This window comes from Phaseolus vulgaris, chromosome 9, assembly GCF_051622355.1.
Source record: "Phaseolus vulgaris cultivar YP4 chromosome 9, ASM5162235v1, whole genome shotgun sequence".
NCBI classification, from domain to species: domain Eukaryota; kingdom Viridiplantae; phylum Streptophyta; class Magnoliopsida; order Fabales; family Fabaceae; genus Phaseolus; species Phaseolus vulgaris.
The window spans coordinates 3,205,894-3,232,986 of NC_143506.1; the positions used below are offsets into that span (position 1 = coordinate 3,205,894).

At 39.0% G+C, this 27,093-nt stretch overlaps 2 protein-coding genes across 2 annotated transcripts; one reads left to right on the forward strand and one right to left on the reverse strand.

Moving 5' to 3' along the window:
* The first annotated feature begins 19,002 nt into the window (after positions 1 to 19,002).
* On the forward strand, positions 19,003 to 21,276 carry LOC137821587 (Photosystem II reaction center PsbP family protein). Its single transcript, XM_068626243.2, has 10 exons — positions 19,003 to 19,172; positions 19,244 to 19,295; positions 19,383 to 19,486; positions 19,761 to 19,826; positions 19,929 to 20,009; positions 20,118 to 20,200; positions 20,295 to 20,370; positions 20,618 to 20,736; positions 20,820 to 20,864; positions 20,996 to 21,276. Exons 1-10 carry the CDS (start codon positions 19,094 to 19,096, stop codon positions 21,020 to 21,022), a joined length of 732 nt encoding a protein of 243 aa, XP_068482344.1. The 5' UTR covers positions 19,003 to 19,093; the 3' UTR covers positions 21,023 to 21,276.
* Positions 21,277 to 23,412: 2,136 nt separating this feature from the next.
* Positions 23,413 to 26,943, reverse strand: SWI3B (switch subunit 3). The gene is made up of 5 exons (XM_068625029.2): positions 26,182 to 26,943; positions 25,341 to 25,760; positions 24,357 to 24,492; positions 23,821 to 23,951; positions 23,413 to 23,735 (listed from the first exon to the last, which is right to left on the reverse strand). Exons 1-5 carry the CDS (start codon positions 26,791 to 26,793, stop codon positions 23,544 to 23,546), a joined length of 1,491 nt encoding a protein of 496 aa, XP_068481130.1. The 5' UTR covers positions 26,794 to 26,943; the 3' UTR covers positions 23,413 to 23,543.
* Between the last annotated feature and the right edge of the window lie 150 nt (positions 26,944 to 27,093).

The window sequence follows — 27,093 nt, forward strand, 5'->3', positions numbered from 1 at the left end:
AAATTCTAAGAATGCATAATGACAAACATGATATAATTTCAAGAAATCAAGGAATCAAGAAAAATTTGAATGAAAATTCCTATATTTTAATATACAAGCAGGTAATTGAAATCGAAGGTTGAATCAAAATTGACAAAACTTCACTGGACACACTCCTACTCTCAAGTGTTTAGGGTTTGTATTTACACTCAACACCCATGCAGACAAACACTACCATATGCTTAGCAAGACTCTAATATTCACAACCATCGAAAAATATGCAATCAAAGATCAAGAGGACTTTATAAGGGATGTAATGGGGCTAAGGTAAAGGTAGGTAAAAGTGGGAAAATAGGCTTAAAAACCATAGAAAAACAAAAGGAGCAATGAAGGATAGGTCTAAGAACAAGTGTAAGTATTATGACAATTCAACTCCTCTTTTTATTTCAAGATATAATTTTATTTTCATGTAGTAGACAGTCAATCCAGTGTATTAGAGGATCCATTCTTATTTTCTTTGTTTTTCTTTTTCTTGTTGTATTCTTTTTTTTTTCTATCTCTTTTCTTTTCTTTTCTTTTTTCTTTAAAACTGAAGAGGTAAACTATGAAAATGAGATACACCCCCTCACTTATTCAAAAACCTATTCCCAAATAATTTCAAAGCTCCTTTATCTTCTAAGGTGGGGACAAACATGGTTTTTCTGTTTTGAGGCTTGTAATGAGGGTTAAAAATAAGAAAAAGGTTATAGGCTCAAGGGGCTAACAAATGGATTATCATAAAGGTAGGCTAATATGGCTAGTGGGTTAATTTAAACAAAGAATGCCTCAATCATATCAATTCATGCACATAAATCACAGTTGTAAAACAAAGAATCAAGCTAAGTTCTAGAGTATAAGCAAACATGAGTGAAAACACACTAAAAAGAGTATTAAATGATATATCAATTAAGGCTCAAAACTCACTAGGGACATTCTATCAAAAGATTCAACCCAAAATTTCTCATAACCAACTCATTTATCAATTTTTAAGAAAATCCAAACAAAAAATATCAAGAAACCAAGATTTTCAAGAATTATAAAACATGTCAGCCATTAGACAATCCTAAAAAGCTCATTTGTTTTAACAGAAACAAAAAGAAATTCAAACAATTAAAAGAAAAATAAAAAAACAAAAATAAATCAACAAAAAGTAAATCCTAAACTATGATTCTCCTCCCCCACACTTAAATCATACATTGTCCTCAATGTAAAATCAATAAATAAATGTGTATAATAAAAGTGATAGAAGAAGTACTCCCTCATTCAGCTTGAGGGAAGTGGCAGTCGCAGCTGTTTCAACCATCCCCTCTACAGTATAAGCCAAGACTCTTCATCCATAGTGGTGTAGAAACACTATTAGCTGGAGCATCTAACCAAAGCATGCAGTACCTTGGTAAACTATGTAACAAAAATATTATGTTGAAGAAGCCTTGAAATAGTGGATGGAACTGGGGTAGGTCTGGAGGGCGTGTGAAATGGTATAGTTTCTTCCATGAGCGTGGTCCATCTTTATGACAATATCTGCAACGTACAAACACAATTAAACCACATTAACATAACGAGTAACACAACCGGATGTAAAAAATCCACATACCATTAAAATCCTCCCACTTCTTAGTCGACCCATACAAAGCTATCAGTTCTCAGGTCGGCAACTTATAAGGTAGTTGGTCGATAACGACTAAAATTTCTTTATCAAAAGGTGAAAGAGCCGACTACAACCGGTTACCAAGTTGCGTCGATTTTTCTGTCCAATGAAAGGGAAATTTGGTTGTCCCATTGGTATTATAAAAATAGTCTCGGCCATTTGGCTCCACAAAAATTTTAAAGTACCTCTCTTTGAAATTTTTATAGGAAGTTGTAAAAGCAGCAAATCGAATGTTCCCCGGTCGGCTAGTCAAAGATAACCAACTCACAGGAGTGCTTGGACGTGTATTGTAATAATATAAAAAGGCTTCAGGGGTAGGTTGTAGTTTAAACAAGCGACACAATACTCAGAACGCCTGAAGGGTTGCCCATGAGTTGGGATGTAGTTGTTTCGGTGCTACATTGAGGGTCTGAAGGACCCCCATGGTAAAATTATCAAAAGGTAGGGTTACATGCAAGTCAACAAATAAGGTACTATACACAAAGAAAAATTCGATCGGGGCATTCTCCCGACCATGACATACACGATCGATAACGCAACATATATCAGCCATAATGGCTCCAAACGGACAATGGAGAGCTAGAAATGAATTTTCAGGAAACAATGCATCTAACTTATCAGAATCCCTTAACCTAGTGGGAATTTTCAAAACGGCGGGGTCGACCCAATCGTAACTTTGGTCGTCCGACAACCGACTCGCACTACCAGATGCAGTGCGAGTTGAGGATGACTCGTTATCTACAACATTACTAGAGGAATCTACAAAAGAAGACATTACTAACGTCAACCTGACAATTCAAGCAATGAACTCGGCACTCGAAGCAGATGGCACAAAACTCAAAAGGCAGAAAAAGTATGTAAACCTTTTAACCCTACCTGTATGAAGCGCTATTTATAGCCAACATAGTACGAGAGAGAACGCTCTGATACCACTCATGGAGGACAAAAGTTTTCCTTTTAAAAGCTCTAGAGTTTTATCAACTCCAATTTGACCCATGAGTTCTCCTTCTTGAAGACTTTTTCTCTTATGTGTCAAGATAGTCTTGTTGTTACAACCATTGTTTATGAGAATTTGTACACTTTGCAATGGTTGTCTCAATAAGACATGACAAGTTTCTTTAGGCACTACTTCACATAAAAATTTGTTTTTGTAGATGCTTAGAGAAAACATGACATTCACTTGGTGATATCCTAGCACATATGAGAAATAATCTATTTCATTTTTATCTATGCAAGCTTCTTTTAAAGACTCTTCTTTTTCACTTAGGCTTGCAAGTGTTCCTTTACAAAAGGTAAGGCTTTGAGGTTGTTCAACAAGACACATATTTTCAAAGGTATTTTTAAATCTTTGGTCTTGTTGAATGACCTTGTGCGAAGGAACACTCTTCTCCCACGCCTTTAGTTCTTCAAGGGTCTTCTCATGCTTTTCTTTTTCTTCTTTTTCTTTAGCTTCCCTTTCGACTTCCCCTCTCTTCTTTTGTATTTTTCTTTCCTTTCTTTCTTTATGGGAAGCAAACAATTTTTCTACCCTCATTTCCCAATCTAGGCAAGCTTCTATATTTTCTTTTCCATGGAAATGGGGTTGGTCTACCCTAACCTCTCTTGGGTTTTCTTGTTCTTTTCTATCTCTTCTATGTCTTGTAGGGGGTGCTTGATAATAATCATTTACTCTAATGCTTCCCTCCCCAAAAGAATCATGATCTTTAGAGATATATGCATGAGAAGGTAATTTTTTTAAAATGTGAGACTTCTCATCCTTTGCTTTAGTCAAAACATTAAGTTTAGTCTCATTCTCCAATTGTCTATATGCAATTGATTGCACAGTTTGTGAAACTTCTTTCAAAAGAGTTTTTAAAGATTTTAATTCACTTCCAATAGACTTTGTAGAATGAGAAGAAGAAGACATGGCTAAAGCTTTGTGTATATAAGTATTTTACCTTGAGAAAACTTAGGAAAGTCAAAGAAGGTAGTTTTCCAGGTAAGGGAGGTGAGTCACAAAGGACTACTTAAATACCAAGCCTTTGCCTTATCCAAAAACTATCCCTCAATGTCTTCACACAAAACTTTCTCTTAGTAAACCACTTAGAACACAATTAAGTTGAGAAATCAAATTTTCAATGAAAGAAAACAATGCAAGCTAACTAATTAATAAAGCTAGACGATTTACAAAGCTTAAACAAAGCAACACAATTGCAAAAGCGAAACTAATTAAGCAATAGAAAAGCAATAAAAAAACAATTAACAATTGCTAATTAGAAAACTCTACACTAGTCGGCCCTAGGTGAGGCTTCTTGGACACCTGGAGCCCTTGAAGACACACTCACCGTCTAATAACGTAATTAAGAGGTAATTAACACAAACTAAGTTGCAAGGAAATTAAGAAAACTCCCTTTGTTGATCCTCTTTTTGCTAAAGGCACTTCCTTGTTGTCTTTGCTTGTTGACCCTCCAAGTGTTTGTGGTGTTTTCAAGAAAGCTTGATTCTGCCTTGTCTTTGTTTCCCCTTAAAATGAAGGTCTTAATTCTCCAATTCCAGCACCTATCAAAAGACTAGACCTTACCCAAGTCAAGTTTCCATTCAATTAAGCACCAAGGGAGAATAAATTCCAGCACCAAATTAGAGGTTAAAGAACAAAAGCAAGAAACAATTTAATTGAATAAAACAGTACCACCAAAAGGAGTTAGATTATGACAACTAGAAATATTAAGCAAGCAAATAAAAGGTACTCAAATAAAGGTAGGTACACAAAAGAATTCCTAAGAATGGCACTAGAATTAGATTACAAAATAAAAAACAGCACCACAGGAAAAATGTTGTGGGCCAGAAACGTGTTTTTCCCCAATTTATGCTGAGCTTTGTTTTTAAGATATGATTCTGAAATTTGATATGCAATATATTCAAGATCTTAGCTAAAATCTGGCTTTGGAATCACTCAAAACGCATGCACCATTTGTTTTTAATAAATTTTTCAATTTTGGTGTTCAGTTACGCCAGCTGTAGCGCCTCAGATTTGCACACTGATTTTAAAAGATTTATCATTTTTTTTCTGTTGATTCTTTTGAACTAATTCTTTTTTTGTCCTTTTTATAACACTTCAAACTTGCATATTCCAGAGAATCAAAATTTTCCTATGAGTGGAAATATTTTTCTGGAACAAAACAGCCAGCACAGAGAATGTGAAACAGGGGATTCTGGAAAACTGGAAACAAAAAACAGCAAGATACCAAAATTTAAACACAATGGAATTTGTGAAATAGAATTTGTGTAGGATCTAAACACAAATAAGAACTCAAACTAAAATTAAAAAGGCACCAAAAGATCAAAGAACAGCAGATTCAAAGCAATTAAAGATACCCAAAATCACGAAACAAATCAAGCCAAATAAAAGGACTACTAAGAATTGTTGACAATGTGGATGAACAAGACTTGACAAAACATATATGGATTCAGAAATTAAAGACTCAAAAGCATAATATGAACCAAATTAAAAGTGCAATAAAGACTCAAAAGCCTAAAAGAAAACAGCAACTCAAAGGTGTATGGAATCCTATCACAATTTGCACAAGAAATTGTTCAAGATCAATTGAACAAAAGTGCTTCGGTTGGATCTTCCACAAAGCACACCAAAACAAATTAAAATGCAAAAAACAGCAAGACAATTATGGAAATAAGATGAACAACATGAAATAAAATAAGAACTAGAAATGAAAAGACCAAAAGCAACTCATCTTGAAGAACCCAAGCTCTGATACCAAATGATGGCAAATTTCATGAAGGTCTTCTTGAATCATGTAAGAGATGGTGCGGAAGCTATGGATGTGTGTGTGCAAGATCCTCCTAAGAGTGATGTTGATCTTGAAGGTGCATGATGTGTATGAATATTGGGAGGTTCGGCCAGCCCAAGGAAAGGTGAAGGATGTGAAGTTTAGAGCCTAGAATTCTAGGGAGAAGCAAAGCTTGACACAAAATGGCAGCATAACTTTACTCACAATAAACTTGAAAATACAAGGTGTAGGCTCCTCTTTTTATAGGCTAAAGAGGACCATAATGCAACCCTAATGCTAATAAAAATGAAATGCAAATTTACATCACATGGAGCACATGGCCATGTGGAGAATCCTTCTAGAAAGTGACCAAATCTTTAGCAAATCTAGGTCAAGTCTCATGGAATCAAGTTTATGCTATTTACACCACAACTAATACTAATCTACCCCTAATGGGCCTTCATGTAGCATAAACAAATCTGCATGGATTCGCTTGGCCATGGGCTTAGCAATTTGGTCCTAGACGCTCCTTTCATTGGCCTAGACGCTCCTCCCCTTTGGCCTAGACGCTCCTCCCTTAGCCTTAGACGCTCTTGGTTTGGCTTTGGATGCTCATGTCTTGGCTTTTGTCGTTCTTGTGAAGTTGTGCTTGGCCCTCTTCCATCAACCGTTGCATTTAATGCAATCTAACGGTCAAACCCACTCGGCATACGAAACGACATGAAATCTACACCGTTGAAGACATCTGATGAAATAGTGCATCATGAAATGGTGGCTCTGCTAAACGTCACATCTCTGCCATGCATTCAAAATTACCAGCTATCGCACATTATCTTGGAATCCCCAGCCATCCTATACGTCTCTTCGGAGATAAATTCCTTCGAGCCTAGGGGGCAAGTGTATTGGTCGGACACCGGACGACCGAGTCAAATGACATTTACAATATAACAAATACGTAATAAAGAAGCAGTTGTGACTGGCATTGAATGAGTCAAAGACATACTTCAAGATACATACTCATGATATCAGGAAGCCACTACACACGTTTTGAGGATCACTACACACGTCTGGGTGAACTGATTTCCTAACCCACACAAGTGGGGGCCCAAGTCAACCAATAAATAGGATTTCTAAAGGGGGAAAAGGTACTTTTTTCATATCTTAAGATAACAGACCAAAATACTAGCACTGACTTGAGCGTTGGGGTGCAATCGTAGGTACCCCTGACCGGCAGAGCACATAGAGCGAAAGGAAGATCCTCAAAGAACTAAAAGATCATTGACATGTCAGTGAATTATGTACCGGTGGACAAACATTACCTAGGCTCCATCATCCATACAAATACATGAATAAAACATTTTAAAATATTTTTAATTTCGTAAAATCTCAAAACTCTTCATTCAAACAAATTAGAGATTTTTCTTTAAAGTAAGTATTTTTAGTAAAATCCATGTTTATAATTTATTTAGATTTCCAATATTTATTAGCTTTTAAAAACATAAATATTTTTCTTGTCATACCATAATAGGTGAGAAGTGTCGATTAGTTTAATAACTCATTGTTCTCGAACGGGTTTGGGACCTAGAGAACGATTGCTCCTGTTTCCACCTTTGGTTGGTCACTGATGCTCCAAACTCTGCTACGCCTTCCTCCTCTCGGTCACTTGGCTCCACAGGCGGGGATGGTACCTGCATAAGGCACTCCAACGCTCAAGTCAGTCGGGGTGTTAACACTCGGGTGTCAGAGTACTGTAGATAATGACGTACCTTTTTTCTTGAAATGCGTGTTATTTATATTACCTTAATGGGCCTTCATTGGTAGTCGAATTAGGGAATTCGTTCGTGTTTAGGGTTGCACTAAACATCCCTTAACTATAGATTAACTCTGCTGACTTGGTCAACCCTTGGCTCAACGCCAAGGGTCGGTCGGTCACGTGTCGTCACGCGGCCTTCTCATTGGTTTAGGTGGTTACTTGGTCTGAGTGTTGACTTACTCACTGAGTCGTCCGGTCGTACTAGTACAGTGATTGGCGCCCACCGTGGGGCTGAGAGAATAGTGTAAAGAAGCAGCAGAAGATGGTATCAACCCGCAGTATGGCTAGCGAGAGGATGTCCGAAGCAGACCAAGCAGCAATGATGTTGGCTCACCAGAAGGAGTTGGCCGAGATGAAGAAAGCGCATGAAGAGGCAACCAGGAACAATGAAGAAGAGATCAAAAACCTCTGAAAGGAGAACCAAGAAATGAAGAAGTTGGTAGAAGGAGGACCGTCCCTGCCCCGACCAACCAGGTTGGCAGGTCCTTCGTCACAGCTGTCGACCCTCATACCGAGAGGGATTCGAAGAACAAGAACCTCACCGTGGAGATGGATGGTGAATCCCATCCCAACAATACGATAAACATGATCAGCACTGCTGCAACCGACCGTCGCCACTCTTTCAATGACCTCATCATGGAGGTTCCTCTACCGGATAAGTGGAAGGGATTCAAAAGAGATCGGTATGATGGAACGACCCATCCCGATGAGCACATGGATGCGTATACCACTCACATGAGTTTGTAAACGACCGATGACGCGGTCCTATGCCGAGTCTTCCCAACCTCTTTGAAGGGAGGAGCTTTGAGATGGTTCACAAAGCTCCCTCCGTACTCGGTAGATTGTTTTGAAACGCTGGTGGCCAAGTTCGATGTCCAGTTTGCAACTAGCCGACCCCACCACATAACGTCTATTTCCCTGGTCAACATCCGCTAGGAGAAGGGAGAGTCCCTGAGAAAGTTCATCGACCAGTTCGGAAAGGTCGCTATAGGCATTCGAAACCTCAGTCCCAAGGTGGCAATGCATCATATATTGACTACCCTCCGACCGAGTCCCTTCACAGATAACCTGTGCATGCAGCCAGCAGCAAGCTTAGACGAACTTAGGGGCCGAGCCGCCAAGTTTATGCAGTTGCAGGAATTGCGTGAGTTCAGGAACCAGGCTCGAGTAGAGGCAAACGGTGAGAAGAAGGATGAGAAGGAACGACAAGGGAAGTTCGGGTCTGGAGGTGGTGATCCCAAGCGAGACAATCGTGGGCCTCGATTCTCACGATACACACCCCTCAACGCCGATCGAGGGAAAATATTGCAAGAAACCCTTAACGCGGAGCTGATCCCGCCACCTAGAAGAGCTCTGAGCGCTGACAATGTTGACCGTAGCAAGAAGTGTTGGTATCACAAGAATACCGATCATTCGACCGAGGAGTTTCAAGCCTTGAAAGACAAAATAGAGGAGTTAATTCAAGCAGAGCACTTACGCCGCTTTGTGCAGGGCGGACGCACCACCAGTCGTTCCCCTTGTAGGGAGGAAGCACCAAGGAAGAGAGACCGCACCCCTCCAGGGCCCAGAGAGGACGATCATCGCCAAGAACGTCGCGGGAGGAGGGACGATCTCCCAAAGACGACCGTAGAAGAGGCCGCAAGGTCATAAACACCATCGTCGACAGGTTTGCCGAGGGTGGGAGCTCTAACAGTGCGCGGAAGAAGCACCTGCGAGTTATCCATCAGGTGAACTCTGTTGCCATCCGGCCAAGGATGCCACTCATAACATTTACAGACGACAACTTCAAAGGGGTAGACCCCTCCCAAGACGATCCAATGGTGATATCGGTCAACATCGATAAGTTCACCATCATGAAGACCTTGGTAGATCAAGAAAGCTCAGTCGACATCCTCTACTAGAAGACCTTCAAAGCCATGAAAATTCCAATAGAGGAAATGATGCCTTATGATGACCACGTGGTCGGTTTCTCTAGAAAGCGAGTTGGAACGAAGGGGTACATCGAGCTGTACACCACCTTCGGCCTCGACAAGGCCAGCAAAACACTAAGGATAAGGTTTTTGGTTATTGAGGCCTATACCTCGTATAATATCCTTCTCGGATAGTCATCCCTCAACAAGCTTGGGGCGATCGTCTCCACCCCTCACCTCGCAATGAAGTTCCCCTCTTTGTGGGGTGACATTTTGACCATTCACGTGGATAAGAAGATAGCAAGGGAGTGTTATGTAGAAAGCCTGCGAGTGGAGCTCACTCGGCAGAAGGTCACCAACAGTCACTTACCCAGGCCCAAGATACCTAGACGAGGAAGGTCCCCCTAAAGACATGTGCAGTCGGCCGAGCATGCGGTCGCCAAGGTCGACCTTGATCCAAGAGAGGTCGAACCGAGACTTGAAGCAAAGGACGAGCTATGCCACGTCCCCCTCATTGATAAGGAGCGATACACGAGTATCAGCACAACAATGGCAGTCGCCGATGCCGAACTCATTCATCAAGCCCTAAAGAGAAATGTGGATCTTTTCGCATGGACAGCCACTGACGTCCCAAGGGTCAATCCCGAGATCATTACTCATCGTCTTTCAGTGTACAGGGAAGCACGTCCGGTCGCGTAGAAGAAAAGAAACCACGACGAAGAGAAGAGACTCACGACCATAGTTGAGGCTGAGAAGCTCTTAAAGGTCGGGTTCATCTGAGAGGCCCGGTACTCTACCTAGTTGGCCAATGTGATGATGGTAATCAAATCGAACGGCAAATGGTGAATGTGCGTCGACTACAAAGATCTAAACAAGGCATGCCCTAAAGACTCATACCCACTGCCTAACATCGACCGACTCGTCGATGGAGCGGCAGGGCACAAGGTATTGAGTTTCCTGGACGCTTATTCTGGCTACAACCAGATAAGCATGCACCCCAAGGACAAAGAGAAAACAGCATTCACGATCGACGGTGCAAACTACTTCTACGAGGTAATGTCGTTCGGCCTGAAGAACGCAGGGGCAACGTATCAGAGGTTGATGGACAAGATCTTCAAAGGAATGATCGGAAAAAGCGTGGAGGTCTACGTGGACGATATCGTTATCATATCCGACTTGTGCGACCAACACATCAAGGACTTGCAAGAAGTCTTTGATGCCCTTCGAAGGACCAACATGCGCCTCAATCTCGAGAAATGCGTGTTCGGAGTTGAGGGGGGCAAGTTTCTGAGATTCGTGTTGACTCACAAAGGAATTGAGGCCAACCCTGACAAATGCAAGGTGATAACTGAGATGAGAAGCCCAAAGAACCTGAAGGAGATCCAGCAGCAACTCGACCGATTGACAGTATTGTTTAGGTTCATCCCCCGCCTAGCTGAACGCATGAGACCCATGGCGCAAATGCTTCTCAAAACTACAAAGTTCAGCTGGAGCGATGCATGTGAAAGCATCTTCACCCAGCTCAAGGAATTTTTGTCATCACCGACCGTCATTCAAAAGCCAAGACTTGATCTGCCAATTGTGGTCTACCTAAGCGTATCAGAAGAGGCAGTCAGTGTTGCCCTTGTACAAGACATCAACAACGAAGAACACCAAGTGTACTTTGTCAGCCACACGCTCCATGCGGCCGAAACAAGGTACCAGATGATAGAGAAGGTGGCACTAGCACTGGTTCTGACGACGAGGAGGATGTGGCCATACTTCCAAAATCACGCCATAACGGTAAAGACCAACTATCCTATATATAAAATATTGTCTAAACCCGATCTTGCAGGTCGAATGATAGGATGGTCGGTCGAGCTCTCAGAAATTCGACATTCAGTACGAACCGAGAGGTTCAATCAAATCCTAGTGTTTGGCTGAATTCTCGGCAGAGCTTCCACCACAGTCTGAAGTCCCTACGACATGGACGCTATATGTTGATGGGTCATCCAATAAAACCTTGTGCGGCACAGGTGTCGTCCTGGAGGGACTAGGCGACCTGCTGATCGAGCAAGCACTGCAATTTTCCTTCAAGGCAACAAACAACTAGGCCGAATATGAAGCCATCCTGGCCGACCTTAGTTTAGCCCATGACCTTAGGGCGCGAGAGGTCACATGTAAAAGCGACTCCTAATTGGTAGTCGGCCAAGTCAGAGGTGAATTCGAGGTAAGGGAGCCCCTCCTCCAACGATATTACCAAACGATCAGCAACTTCATTGCGAAATTCGATAAAGTCACTATCGAGCATATACCCCAGCAAGACAACGAACGGGCAGATATGCTGTCTCGCCTTGCGTCCACCAAGAAGCAAAGCCACCACCGATCGATCATTCAGGTCCATCTAAAGCAACCGAGCGTGGGAGAGGCCGAATGCTTGGTCGTCACCAAAGTCGATACTTGGATAAGCCTTATCATCCAATATCTAGAGCATGGAACCTGCAAACCAGGCAATGAAAAAGCGATTAGACTGCAGTGCACCCGATACACCATGATCGGCCAAGATCTGTATCGAAGGGGGTATTCAACGCCGCTCCTAAAATGCCTCACCAAAGAGCAAACCGAATATGTATTGCAAGAGATTCACAATGGAGCGTGTGACAACCATTCTGGGGCCCAAACAATGGCAACCAAGGTTATCCGAGCAGGATATTATTGGTCAACCGTTCAAGCTGATTATGCGGAGTATGTGAAGAAGTGTCTAAAGTGTCAAGAGTTCGGCCCACTTCATCATTTAAAACCAGAGGAACTCCACAGCATGACGTCGTCGTGGCCGTTCGCCATATGAGGGATGGATATTATCGATCCTTTTTCACCTGGTAAAGGCCAAACAAAACATTTGTTGGTCGTTGTGGACTATTTCACGAAATTGATAGAGGCCGAACCTCTCGCCGCCATATCCGCCAGAAATGTCCAAAACTTTGTATGGAAGAACATTGTGTGTCGATTTGCAGTTCCAAACACAATCATATCTGATAATGGCCGACAGTTCATCAACCAAGGACTCTAGACTTTTTACGATGACCTCATCATCAAATTAGTCACGAGCTCGATCGAACACCCACAAACGAACGGCCAAGTAGAGGCGGCCAACAAAGTCCCCTTAAATGAGTTGAAGAAGAGGCTCGACATAGTGACAGGAAGGTGGACCGAGGAGCTACTCGAAGTCCTCTGGGCGTACTGATGCACCCCCCAAACCACAACACAAGAAACGTCGTACAACCTCACGTACGGCACTGAGGCCATGATCCCGGTAGAAGTACGCGAACCGTCCATCAGGCGACAATTATTTGATTTATCCCTCAACAAGGAAAGTTTGTCAGTTGAGCTCGACCTCATCAACGTTCTACGCGACAAGAGCAAATTCCACAAAGCAGCATGCAAGCTTCGAGCTGCAAGAAGATACAACACGAAGGTTCGGCCCAGAAGCTTCCACAAGGGTGACCTCGTTTGGAGGATGCGAAGCAATGCCAAGAAGTTGGAAGACAAGTTCTTGTCAAACTGGGAAGGACTGTTTCGGATCCGAGAGGTAGGAGAAGGGGGAGCGTACCACCTTGAGTGGCTATCAAGAAAAATTGTACCGAGGACGTGGAATGCCACGCACCTCAAATTTTATTTTAGCTAGACAATGAATAAAATGCACGCACTCTTTCCTCGTCTGGTAGCACCAGCGGTCGGAGAGGTTTTAAAGAAGCGTTTTCGTCAAACAAAGTGCAAATCATAAAATCAACATAAGAGCCACGGTTCGGCCAAGATGTAGCCCTACTGGCATTCCCTCCCAATACCCACACAAGCGTATCAATCTATCCTGATACCGCTAGCTACACTGACCACACAATTTAACTTGTCTAAATAAGACGCGCTTTACAATTTCGTTAAGCAACTTACCTCCAAGCGAGCGATCACATCAAATTTGCACCGATTGCATTCATTAAGTTAAGTTATTATTAACTCACGCCCACACCGACCAAACAAAAAGACTTGTACAAAGTATTAAAATTCAAAGGCGATCGATTCTATTCATTAATAAAGGTGGAGGCCACACCCCGACCTCAAGGAAACAAAACGAACGAAAAAGAAAGCCTAAAAGCCTAAGCCCTAGTTTTCAACATCTTCGCTCGGGGCAGGTTGGTCGGCATTTTGAAGGCTCTGGACCTCACCTGCAGGAACTAGTCGGTCGTTGAAGACCTCCATCACTTGGTCAAATTGACCAGAAGGTGGAGGCCCGCCATACAGCACCCCAGCCTGTCGAACGGTCAGGTCGAAGCTCTGGGTTATTAAGACCATGATGTCCTCCATGGTTTTCAACAACTCGGCCTTCGCCGCCTCTTTCCCCTGGCGCAAGCAAGCGGCCTCCCCCTGTAGAAATGCCTCTTTGTGCTCGGCCTCCTCCAACGCCTTTCGTAGCCGAGTTGTCTCGGTCGCCTTCTCCACCTCAGCCACCCGAACCACACCAAGCTCAAGCTCAGCAGCCTGCGAACACAACTTCTTTTCGTAGACTGTGTTCGCATCGATGGCCTGCTTCAGGTTGTTGGACGCCTCTTGAAGTTGGTGTACGAGGTGCGACAAGTCCTCGATGCGCCGCCTGTGAGCCTCGACCCTCCGACGCGTCAGTATCAGGCCGCGATAAATCATCTTGACGCCGCCGTCAAGAAGATCATCCTCGGAGACCGACCCGATAAGCTCTTCGAGGCTGGGGGCAAGTTAAAGTTCATTACCCTCGTAAAGCACGAGTCGCCCCCAGCAGCGTCAAGGATGACTCTTGGACAATCGCCACAGGTACGGCGACCGCTGTTGGAATAGGACGGTTGAGCTCGTTGGTTGGTGGCGAGCCAACATGAGCAATCGTTCGGCTTGGAGGAGGGGTCAGCATCTCCCCAGGAACCCGAAAGGTACGGGCGGTTTGCCGCTCTCCCTTGCCCTCTTCTTGGGATTCTTGGATGAAGAACCCATTCAGGGGCGGTCTCAGCAGCAGGGGGCCCGGTTCCGGTAGCTCCCCTTTTCTCCTTCAGCTTGTGTTTAAAAATTGTCAGCATACCGACCGCCTGCGGTATCTCTCTCTTTACAATCACTGAAACAAAAAAATACGTTAGTCAAAAGCATAGAGTAAACGACCGAAAGACGAGGATATCAAACATACCCTCAAAGGTCGCCTCGCGATTGGTCTCTATGTACAAGGACATTAGTGGCCGAGCAGGAAGATTCTTCGGAAGGCTATCGAACAAAACGAAAACCTCCCGCTCGCCTTCGCTTGGATTGACCGGGCGTGGCCAATTCTTTATATTTGAAGGACTCCTCGTCCAAAACAAGGGGAATCTCGGTTGGCTGACCTCATCGAAAAAGTAGTGCGTGCCCGCCGGCTCCATGAACATCTTAAAGAACTTTTCTTTGAAGTTCTTATAGAAGGCCGAGAAAGCCTTGAACAACACACTACCCGCTCGACTGACAAAAGAATGTCAGCCGACCAGCTCAGAAGGGTGAGAGGCATAGAAATTCAAAAAATAAGAGGAAAGAGGATGCACCTCGAATGTCCGGCACACCATGCGGAAAGCCTGCATGGATGCCACGTATTGGGGTGCATTTGACTCGGCGCCACATTAAGCGTCCGAAGGACACTCACCGTGAACGCGTCAAAAGGAAAGAACACGTGTAAATCTGAAAACAAACAACTGTACATAAAGAAAAATGGGGTTTGGTAGATAACTGTTCCCTATACACACGGTTGTCCAACGAACAGGGGTCGAACGACAATAAGGAATCCTCGGCCGAAGCCTTCAAGACTGGAACCTTATCCAAGAACTCAGCCGCTGAGGCGTCCGTATGAAACACGGACACAATCTCACACACCTTGGGGTCGACCCAAGCAGGGCCCCGTGAGGGAGCGGTCGCAAAGACGAGCTCGACTGGTTCGACGCGTTACAAACGTCATCACCCCTCAGTTCCTCCATTTGTGGGGCAACGGTCTAAATTGCCCCAACCGAGATAACGTTGTTGGAGGAAAAACTGGAAGAAAAAGAAGAAGACGAACAGGAGGGGGGTTCAAGAAGAGGAGACCGAGCAGGAGAAGAAGAAGAAGTAGGATGTGAGCGGGTAGACATGACTAACCTTAAGATGGACGAGGAATGCAGCACAAATCGCTCGGATTCGCTCGGGTATCGGAGCTCAATGAATATTAGAACGCATGAGAAGCCACTATTCCCAACCCTTATTTATAGCCCGAAGATGTCTCGGAATCCCAAATGTCACAAGATCTCAATCGTTAGATCTGCTTGATCTAACGACCCATATCGTTTGGCACCCAAAAAACCCCTCATAAATGCATGTCACGTCATCCGCTCAGGCGCCGTCTCCAGTCACTTCACCCATCATTACGCCACTGACCGGGTCCTAGTTCTCAGACTCTTCAGCTGTACCAGCTCTCGAGCCTGGGGGCAACTGTACTAGTACGACCGGACGACTCAGTGAGTCGGTCACCACTCGGACCAAGTAACCACCTAAACCAGTGAGAAGGCCACGTGACCGACCGACCCTTGGCGTTGAGCCAAGGGTTGACCAAGTCAGAAGGGTTAATCCATAGTTAAGGGTTGTTTAGTGCAACCCTAAACACGTACCAATTCCCTAATCCAGCCCACCAATGAAGTTCCATTAAGGTTATATAAATAGCACGCATTTCAAAGAGAAAGGTACGTCATTATCTATAGTACTTTGACACCCGAGTGTTAACACCTCGACTGACTTGAGCATTGGAATGCCTTCTGCAGGTACCATCCCCGACTGTGGAGCCAAGCGACCGAGAAGAGGAAGGCGTAGTAGAGTTTGGAACATCAGTGGTCGATCGAAGGTGGAAACAGGAGCAATCATTCTCTAGATCCCAAACCCGTTTGAGAACACTCATTAATTTCTTTAAAACTTTTGATTGCCCACAATTTTTTTTCAACTACTTTTTTTATCTATAAAATCTAACATAAAAAATCTAGTTTAATTTTACTCTAATTAGTAAGTATTAAATTCTTGAAACATGAACATATTAGTCAAATTATGCATTTGCAAGTTTCATAAGTGCTAAAGGTACGTAACATGTTTAACAAATTTCCTGCTTTAAGAAAATTATAAAAATTAAATATATAAAAAAAAGTTAAAGACAACAAAATCAAATTATATTTGCAATTCAAGTTTCTTAAACAACTTAATTTTTAAAAAAAATTGTATCTTAAAGTTGTATCATTATTTTGAGATAATGATTAGGCGACAAGCTAACAAATGTTACTTGATAACTACACAATAAAATGAATCAGTTTATGATTGTAACGTCCCTATATTTTTTCATATCTCAACCACAATTTGTATGAAATATTAAAATAATTATATAAACATAATACAAGTATATCTACAATTCTTTCATATAATGTTTCAAAATATTTACATCTTCATAAGACTTAACATTTACATAAAATTAAAAACAAAAATTTAAAAGAAAATAAACATTTTCCATCATCCATCTTTTCACCGAGAAACTTGATCACCGGTAATATCATCTGCTCCGTGTAAAATACACGATCATCAAATATCAAAGAAAACCAACCACAAAACAAAACAAAGGGTAAGCTAGATATTTTTAAAACTTATAACATAAATATAACTTTAAACATCCACATAAATCCATCATTTCTCATGCATTTCACATAACCATCAAGTGTTATCAACAATTTTAATATTCATTTTTCTCATGTCAGACTTCTACTGACCCATAACACATAGACATTTGACTCTACTTCCGGAAGACTCGTGTGTTGACTCAGACTCAGAAATTTGCACCTGTCATACTATCTCACTGTGAAATTCACACAATTATGCGCATAAATAATCTCAATATCATCTCTCTCCTAGTATGACATGGTTGACTCATATAACAGGTCAAGTTAGTTATTTTTCAAACAACTTACCCATTCATATGAACCTCCTTCGACTCTCACCACCTGAATAACTTCATCTACATGATTCCATTATCTTAGTAGAGTCAGGATATCTCCTTCTAGATGAATCCCTAGTCAATGCACATCTTAAACAATCTTAACACGGTATTTTCTTTCCTAAAAATACTATGTCTTTGATTAAAATTCATACTTTGAACTTAAAAAAAATTCCAACATCAAAGAATCAAATCATACAAAATTTTAGAATTTCCAAAACATACCACAATTCATCCACTAATCATATAAATATCCAATTAAAGAGATTTTCAATTAAATATACATGAAATAAAAATCTATATAATTTATACCTATCCAAAAAGAAATAAACAACCTTTTAAAAACAAATATATATAGAAAACAAATTTCAGATTTTTTTTTTCGAGAGTCTAGCCTGAGCTAGAATTTGCTAGCTTGAGCTAAACTCAACCCGAGAGCACCAAAAATTTTAGCTTGAGCTAAACTCAACCTGAGAGCACTCAAAATTTTAGCTTGAGCTAAAATTATCTAGCTTGAGCGAAATATGCAAAAAGAATCTGCATAACTTAATATACCTGTTAGATTATAAATCAACATCTCATTCAATTCATAAATTTATAAATCTACACATTACATTGATAGTTCTTGTTCAGCATGATACAATCACTCTCATTGAATCATTGAGCTATTATGTCCATCTATACATATATATATATATATATGATTTCTAATTCCAAAACCATTTAAAATCAAACAACCAATTCTCAATCACAACACTTTCAATTTCAATTAAACTACAATCTACTCAATACAAGAAATCTTGCAACAAAATTTGGAATTGGTGACCGCGTCACACTCACATTTAAATCTTCTAACCTAGGGTTCTATTGAAAATTTTAAACTAGCTTCCCTTATCTGGACTTTAGCATATGCTCACTAAGAGCTTTAAACCCACCAAAAGCTTAAGAATACCCTAACCTGCACCACCGAGTCCTGCTCACAAATCTAACTATATCACTAGGATCTTGAGCTAACAGAAAAGGCAACCTAACCAGATCAAAACTAACTCAAAGGAAAAGGAGCCAAGAATGAACTTACTCTATCTAAGATTTTGATCAGGTTCACTGCCAGGAGTCCAATGGCGGCCTTCGATCGTTGATTTGATGAGCGAGAATGTTGGAATTTTAGAGAGAAGACAGAGGAAAGGAAAATGAGTTTTTAGAGAGATGGTGATTCTTTTAAAATTAAATCGAAATAACTAAATTTCTATTTATATAGCATTTTCACTTTAATAATTAAATATTCAGATATCATTTTAATTGTACCATTTGTACTCTACAGACTATTTTTCTCGATCCTTACAATGATTGTGTGTTATAATATAATACAATTTTAAAATTTATTCAATAATTTTTTTATTTTTTTAAATATTACTTTGACCATTATATAATAAAAAATATTAATTTACAACTCCATTATGATACTTTATAATTTTAAAATTATTCTATTTTAATAAACATTTATTTTTCTTTTTTCAGTTATAATCTAATACGATATGGTCAATATTATGATAGTGTATAATTTTTAAATTATTCTATTTTAATAAACATTTATTTTCCTTTTTCCAGTTATAATCTAATAGGAGATGGTCAATATTATGATAGTGTATAATTTTCAGTTATAATCTAATACGAGATGGTCAATGTTATGAATTATGATAATGTATAATTTTAACATTATTCTATTTTAATAAAATAATATTTTTCTTTTTTCGGTAATACGAAATTGTCAATATATTAACATTTATTTATTTTTTAGTTGTAATACGGTATTTGTGTACAAATTTCATAACAAAACAACTAGAATCTTAGATATTTAGGAAAAGTGGAAGTAGTGTTGTTTTAAAAATTAAGAAAATTAGAAATGAAGGCAGAGAAGCTCATCTGAAAGGAATGGCTTCCATTTCCTGGTTCTGCGGTGTGCACGTGCGACCCACACTATGCAACTTCACACCCTCTCAGGCAGAGAAAGGTCCAACACTTCCCTCCCCATTAACTCCATTTTCATGTCCTTCAACATCACTCATAACTCATTCTTTTCAGGTCCATCACTTCTCAAATCCTTGGAGCTTCATAAAACTAACTCATGTTTACTGTAAGAATTCAAGCTTCTCAATTCCCATCATTTCCAATGTTTCATGCACAAACAACATGCTCTTTATATCTGTCTTTGTTCTTTCAGTTCTTCCATGGAAGAAGGATGTGGGGTCAATAGGAGGCAACTTCTTCTACACGCCGCAGTAGCAGTACCTGCATTTGTAGTTCCTAATGCATTGGCACTCAGTGGTGGTTTTCTCATTTTTTTATTTATTTAAAATTAAAAATAGATTATGTTTCTTTGTACTCTAACTTTAAAGACTAAACTTGGATCCAGTTTCATAGATGTTTTTACTGTTATTTTTCAATTCTGAATTATAGTTTCATCTTTATAATCTATGTCTCATTAGGCAGATTAGAAAAATGAATCTTCAACTCTGATTGAAAACATTACCAAAAGCATTTATGGAACTGGGTTTATGCATCATATAATGTTTTTCTTAAATGTGTTTTTGAGTCTCAGACGTGTCTGAGGATGTTCGTGTGTACACTGACGATGAGAACAAGTTCAAGATTGAAATCCCCCAAGGTGAATTTGAATTGAATTGCAGGCTTTGAAGTAAAAGTTAAAACCACACACTCAATTCAGTTTCTTGGATTCTTACTCCTTGTGTTCTTGTGGCTGAATCAGGGTGGCAAGTGGGGAATGGAGAGTCTAATGGATTTAAATCAATAACTGCTTTTTACCCAACAGAAGTATCCAATTCCAATGGTATTGTTCTCAGCATTTGTTTCTTTTCAATTTGTGCTTCTGATATTTGTCTCTTCAGCCATTATAATTTCTACTGTGTAAAATTTTTGCTAACTAAATTGGCTTCAGTGAGCGTTGCGATCACAGGGCTGGGACCAGATTTTACTAGAATGGAATCCTTTGGCAAAGTGGATGAGTTTGCTCAGACTCTGGTGTGATTTCATGATCAGATGTTTGGAGTTTTCTTTCTTATTATTCCAACTAATGCTAAAATTTCTCCCTATTTCGTTAAAATGAATTCAACAGGTTAGTGGACTAGACAGAAGCTGGCAAAGACCCCCGGGTGTGGCTGCTAAACTCATAGATTCTAGATCATCTAATGGTGTGTACTTTTGCTTTTGAAGTTGGTTCGTTATGGTATATGTTAAGGAAAAACTAAGATGTTGTAAAATGTGACATATATGCGAAAACCATTATTAAGGTGCATATGTTTTAGTCTTTTAGATCCCTATTCATATGCTAACATAAGCTTAATGAGCCACAGAAAGAACTTGAAACTTTCCCAAGTTCTGAAAACGAAGGGAAATACCAAAGTTTAAGTGCTTAATTCAATTCCAACAATGGTTCAGGGATTTATTACATCGAGTATTGGCTGCAAAATCCTGGTGAGAGTCGGAGATATTTATATTCAGCTATTGGGATGGCATCAAATGGTTGGTATAACAGACTGTATACGGTGACAGGACAGGTTTGTTTGTGGCCTCATCACAGTTCACAACATATACTGCAATAACTATGTCTTCAGTCTAATTCTGCTTATGCATGATGCAGTTTGTGGAAGAGGAAACAGACAAATATGCCTCAAAAATTCAGAAGGTGAATTTGTTTTTTTTTTCATGTAATCCTTTATTTAATAGAATTTATGATGATCCAAGACATCTAGTGAGATAAGATGAAGTGGCTTCTAAGTTATTTATTGAAATTCAGCTTCCACTTCGATTCTGCAGGTAGTGGCATCTTTTAGGTTCATATGAAGAAATGGTCATGACGAGGAAGAAACTTTCTCACAACCCTTCATTTTTTTTCCTATTCCATTATGGATTTGTGTCTGCCTAGATCTTTTCTTTCCTGGTTCCCTCACTATTTTGCTGTCATTGTTCTCAAACTAGAGATGGCATACGATGAGATTTCCTTCAAATTGTTGAATCAGAGTAATATATAGTTAGTATTGATAATTATTTAGAACTGGATTTTAAGGCTAAACCTTATAAAAAATCAATTTATAAAATGAGTTTTTGCGGTCGCTCATATATTATCAATTTATAAGGTGAGGTTTGCACTCATTTATATATTATAAAATATTTTTATCTTTAATATATATATTATGAAATATTTTTATCTTTAATATAGTCTGATATGAAATTTTCAACCCAATCTTTCATGTTAATGCCGATATATGTGAGACTATATATTATGAGTAATCCGATAACGGGTGGTCTGATAAGTCCAACAAATTCTCGTTAAGAATGACTCTGATACCCACTAAAAAGTAAATTTTAAGTCTAATTCAACCTTATAAAACAAAAATTAACTTTTAAAATGAGATTTTACTATTAATTATATCTTCCCAAAAAATCTTAATTTTTAGTGGATAATTGATAAGATACGTTGTAGTGAATGTAAGTGCATCTGATAAAACCTTGCGTTAAGTGAAGGAAGTAGGAAAGAAGTTAGTGGTAGTAGTTGCTCTGTCATGACATACGAGAGTTGAATTCAGATTCATAACTCCATGTCTTATGTGTAACCTTGATTGGATATGCTTCCCAATGAAGGGTTCATTAGCAACTGTGTCACATCACATCTCACTGATTTACAAAATTTTCAGGATAAAAGTCCTTACAAATTTCAGTCTGAGGAGAAGCCGAAGCATCCAACCCTAGAAGTCGGAGGATCCAGTCCAATATTAAAAGATTTATACAAGAGTTAATCTTATCAACCTGATTCTAGTGTTCTTGGTCCTTGTTGTAAGAACAAAAATATATTTTATTTTTATCTAACTGTTATATTCAAAGTTTTCGATAATATTAATTATTTTTTGTCATTTATATTCTTACTATTCATTTTTTTTAATTATTATATATGTGGTAATCTAAAAAATAAAGAAAAACATAAATTTTTCTGAGTGTTTTATTAAAATAATAAAAAATTATAATATCTCTTAATTTTTCTAAAAGAAAAACAGAGGAAGTAGCATTTAAATAACTCTATTACACAATACAATGTTTTAAATATATTACCATTTAATTCTTTAATGTTGATATTCGTGTTGAGTGCAAATAAGAAATATATAAAAATGTTTATTACTTTAAGAGTTACTTAGAATTATACTATTGGGCAAAATCTTACAATAATACACTTTAAACATGATATTATATTGCACCCAACAATTTCACCCGTTAGAGATATTTTCATGAATAAAATTCTCTTTAAAAGTGCATACTTATCCTTCATTTCACAGATAAAGGTATGTACACTAAAATTAAATTTGTTTCGTTGTCGTAAATTCATTAATTTAAAAATTATTTTTGTTGATTCAAGAAAAAGCTATACACACAAATAATTTATAGAAAATCTATTTTATTATGATTTTTTAAATGACTTTTTATTTAACGAAATATTTCTTAGTTAAAAACATTGGATTTTTTTTATTATCACAAGTTATTTTGTTCAAATGAATATTTGTCTCTGAAATTACTAAGTATTTCTTTTTTCTTTTTTCATTTTTTATAACCACTTTTCTTTTAGCATTCAAATTCTTTGTAGATCTTTTTCAATGAACAATTTGTCGAATTTCTCGATTGAAATTGAAACTCTCTGTCTCCGTTATCATATAATAGTGGTTTAATATTCATTTACTCCAATTTAAAAAAAAATTATTCTACTTTTAATAGAATTTAAAATAAGTTACTTATTAGATATCATGTCTCTAAACAGTTTTCAGTATATAATAAAATTAAAGTATAAATGAAAATGTTACTTTAAAATTTAAAAAATAAGACATAAAAATCAATATTTTTAAAACAACTATTATATAAAAACAGAGAAAATATCTTTAAAAGGGTAAAAGAATTCTACAACATCCTAAGCTTTACCCATTATATAAAAATGCTTCAATGCATTTCCTAATAATACATTTATTTTCCTTGGAACTACAACCTTTTTCCTCAATCACTAAAAACCCAAGTAATTTTTTTAACTATTTACTCATCTTTTTTATACATTTTTTTTTTATTTTCTTCACAACATAATCATCATTTTATCACTTCTATTTTTGGCTTTATTTTTTCTTCTTTTCATTTCATTTCATTTCCTACATTCTGTCTACATATCCAAGCAAAGCACTACCAAGTACAAGTACAATTGGTTGAAAAAATTAAAAAGACCCTCTCCATCAAGATAGAGTTGCAGGAAATTGAACACAGACCCATGAGACACAAGCCAAAGAAATATTGAATACATTTACTAAGCCTAAGATCAATAGCTAATTGAGACTTCTCAATCATGGTTCGTCCTTACCCTATTGCCTTCTTGGCATTCTCCGGCTTTTGGAGCTGATGATTTATTAAATAAAAGAGTAAGCTGATCAAGGAAAAACATATTTTTCATTTGCTCCAGCTGCTGGCTTTCTTTTTCTATCTGCAGGTCTAAATCTTCAAAATGGACAAGCTTGCCATGGATATTTTTCATCTACAGGACAGAATATCCAGTATTTAGCCAAAAAAATAAAATTTTGTGAATACAAACGTCATCAAAATAAACCTTGACCACTGACCTGAACTTCTATAATCTCAGAAATTCCTTTTTCCACATCTAACTCTTCCTTCTCGAGCTGTATATGTGCATGCAGGCGAGATCCTTGAAATGAATCTGAAGTATTGCCACCATTAAATGCGACACTGGCATCTGCATAAAACATAAAGCCACAATTCTGCTAAGGAAATTGAGTTTAAAAATTAATTTATCCATTTTCAATTAGTAGAATCACACAGATCATGTGACAAGTATACAACAGAAAAGAAAAAAACAGGAGAGAAAAATATATGAATTTTCTATTTGCGTATACATCAGAGCTTATTCCAAAAGTTAACCACTGAAAAAAGGAAATGATGAATTTGGTGCACTGATGTAGATATAAATATCAGTTGCAAAGCTACATTCAGAAATTATTCCAACCAAACAAATCAAAGAACACAATGAAGATCGGTCCATCCATTCCCCGTTAAATTACATTAATACCCATGAAAGATTAATCCATTCATATAAGCCTATAATCTTAGATTGCTTTAATTATCAATTTATCATTCTCACCTTGCAGCATTGTATTCCTTGGAAATGACCGATAATTTATTCTAGTTGCTTTGTAAACCTCAGAAAGAGTTGTCAATGCAGCTTGAGCAGCAGCTTGTGCAACCTCTGACCCTGCCAAAGCAGACAGGAAAGCAGCCTACAAGACATTGAATAAAAAGTGTTAATATATTATATTTAAGACACACAAAGACTTCCAAAGTGATCATTCTTCATTGGGCAATTCAGCTATCAATAACTGTGTTAAAAATCTATCCAAGACCTCAGTACTTAGTAACTAACAGTTCTGTTAAATAGCCACAATGGAGCTATTGTGTGGCGGAATCCCTCATATCTGCAATCTCGATAACATTGCAGTGTGCCTCCCACAAAACGGCTATTGCAGCAGCTATGGGTATCACACATCTGTGACTATGGCAAGCATTACAGCTTCATGATTTTGAGAGCTGGATTTGGGATTCCACGACTTTTTCCCACTTCTACCACCCACACAGAATCTGTTAAACTTCCCCCATACAGAAACCTTAGTTCACCTTCACGTAGGATCTATAGAGGATTCCTTCCCTCCACCATCAGCTTCTGTCACCTCCTGCTTCAACCTCCTACCATCACCTCCTTAATCCTCCTATCATCTCCACAAGTCTCCAACAAATTGAACTTTTGAGTTAATATTATGTCAGTTTTTATGTATTTTAGTTTTATTTGCATAAAACATAATTTTTTATACAGCTATAATTGATATATATCATAATTTCAACCACTGTGCCACTTCCTCTATTTTTCCACACTGACATCTGGTATACCATATAATGAATTGTCATTTTCCATGATCTGCCATTGATAACATTGGTAACCAACTAACTATTAAGATATAGTTCCGTTAGAGAGAGATTCAGAGAGAAATTCATGACTCTTTAATGGTTAGATGCTATACAATTAAGTTTCATTTTTTCGTCTTCCTATAATTTAAAGAGAGCAAGAAAGAACCTGAGCCATAATAGGATTGCTTGCATCTGCAAGAGGCGTGAGACGCATTCTCTTACTAGATTCAGCTGAGGCAACAGTATCCAATTCAGATTCAGCATTAGTTACCCTCTTTAACTGATTACAACTGTCTTCAGTGCCATTGACAGCAGGTTGTTGTTGATAATTCTGGAATCGATCCGCAAAAGGAAGCTTCAAAAAATGAGCAACACACTCCTTCTCAGTTCTGCCAGCAACATGCTGAGAAACCCTCTTCCAATCATCACCATAATGCGTAATAGCTTCCAGAAGATTTGTTGTCTCCTTTTCGCTCCAATCTGTCTTTGTCTCCTCGCTTATCTCCACTCGCCTAAAATCCGAAGAGTTCACACCAACTCTATAATTGCCACGAACATAACACCTCGCACAAAGAGTCAAATCATACTGCACACACTTCAACTTTCCCTCTATCAAATGCTAAACAAAACTTAGATGTTGTAGTTAAGGTACATCTGGATAAACAATGGTATAGTCCAAACCACCACGGCCATAAATCATAACCATCACGTGACACATAATCAAGTTTTATTAATTATGTTTCATAAATAAAAAATTGGGTACGCATATATGTAAATTAGTCACAACCATGGAGACATGATGGTCTCTGATCATACAATAATTCCTCGTGTTTTTATCATTATTTTCCAAAATGGTATTAAAGTTTCACTAGGTAACTTATAATGATGACCTTCAATGTAGACATCTCTACTATAAATTATCGAGATAAAACTACAACTAGGATAGGCTAAAATCACCAGAGATACTAAATTGTGTCAAAACAATAAAAGAATAGAGAAAAAGTAACCTTGTCACAAGCAAAACAGGCAATAGTACAAACGGCTTTGCAGCCACTGCAGAGTCTCTTCGTGTTTTCTTTAGCGGGAGCGGAAGAAGATTCGGTGGGGTTGGACGCAGAATCGGATTTGGTCTCTTTGTCGTCCCACTTCAAGGGTTTGGTAAGCGACGAAGAGGGGTGGTAATTGATAAGGCCCCAAGCTTCGAGGAAATCGAAGACTCTGCGGATCGAACCGACGTCTCCGACAAGCGTTTTGCGGACATCAGTGAAGGTGATTTTTCGGGCGGGATTGTACCTGAAAAACTTCACGATGGAATTCCTGTAGTACTTGTAAACCCTAGGGCTCTTGGACGCCGACTCGAAGAACTCAGGGAGGTGACGCACCTCGCTTTCGTGAATCGAGTCCCACGAGAACCATCGAGAGTAGCTCGGGACCACGATTACGTTCGCGTCCGAGGAAGATTTCGGGTCGGACAATGGCGCCTCTGGCTTCACCGGTGCCAACGCAGGCAGCGGAGGAGGCGGTGGTTGCTTCGGAGGAATTGGTGCCGGAGGCGTATCGGCGGAGGAAGGTGAAGGTTCGGTGGCAGAAGTGGGGGCGGAGGTGGCGGTGGTGGCCATGTCACTGGGCCCTTATTACAAGCACGCGTTCGGTATACGAATTACGTATATATGTGATTTTGAAGTAACTAATTAATAATCCATTCAGAAATTGCAACGGATCTTTAGAAATAAATAAACATCTCAGCTCAAATAATGTCTTATGAAATTGAAATCCAAATATACTTTATATTTTTTTATATATGTTTTGTAAGCTCTTCTTTAATAAAAAATCATATTATAAGTTATTTTATTTTATGTCCTTTTTTTTGCCTTTTTTGTACTTTCTGTTTGCAATATTCCTACAAGATTTATATTTTA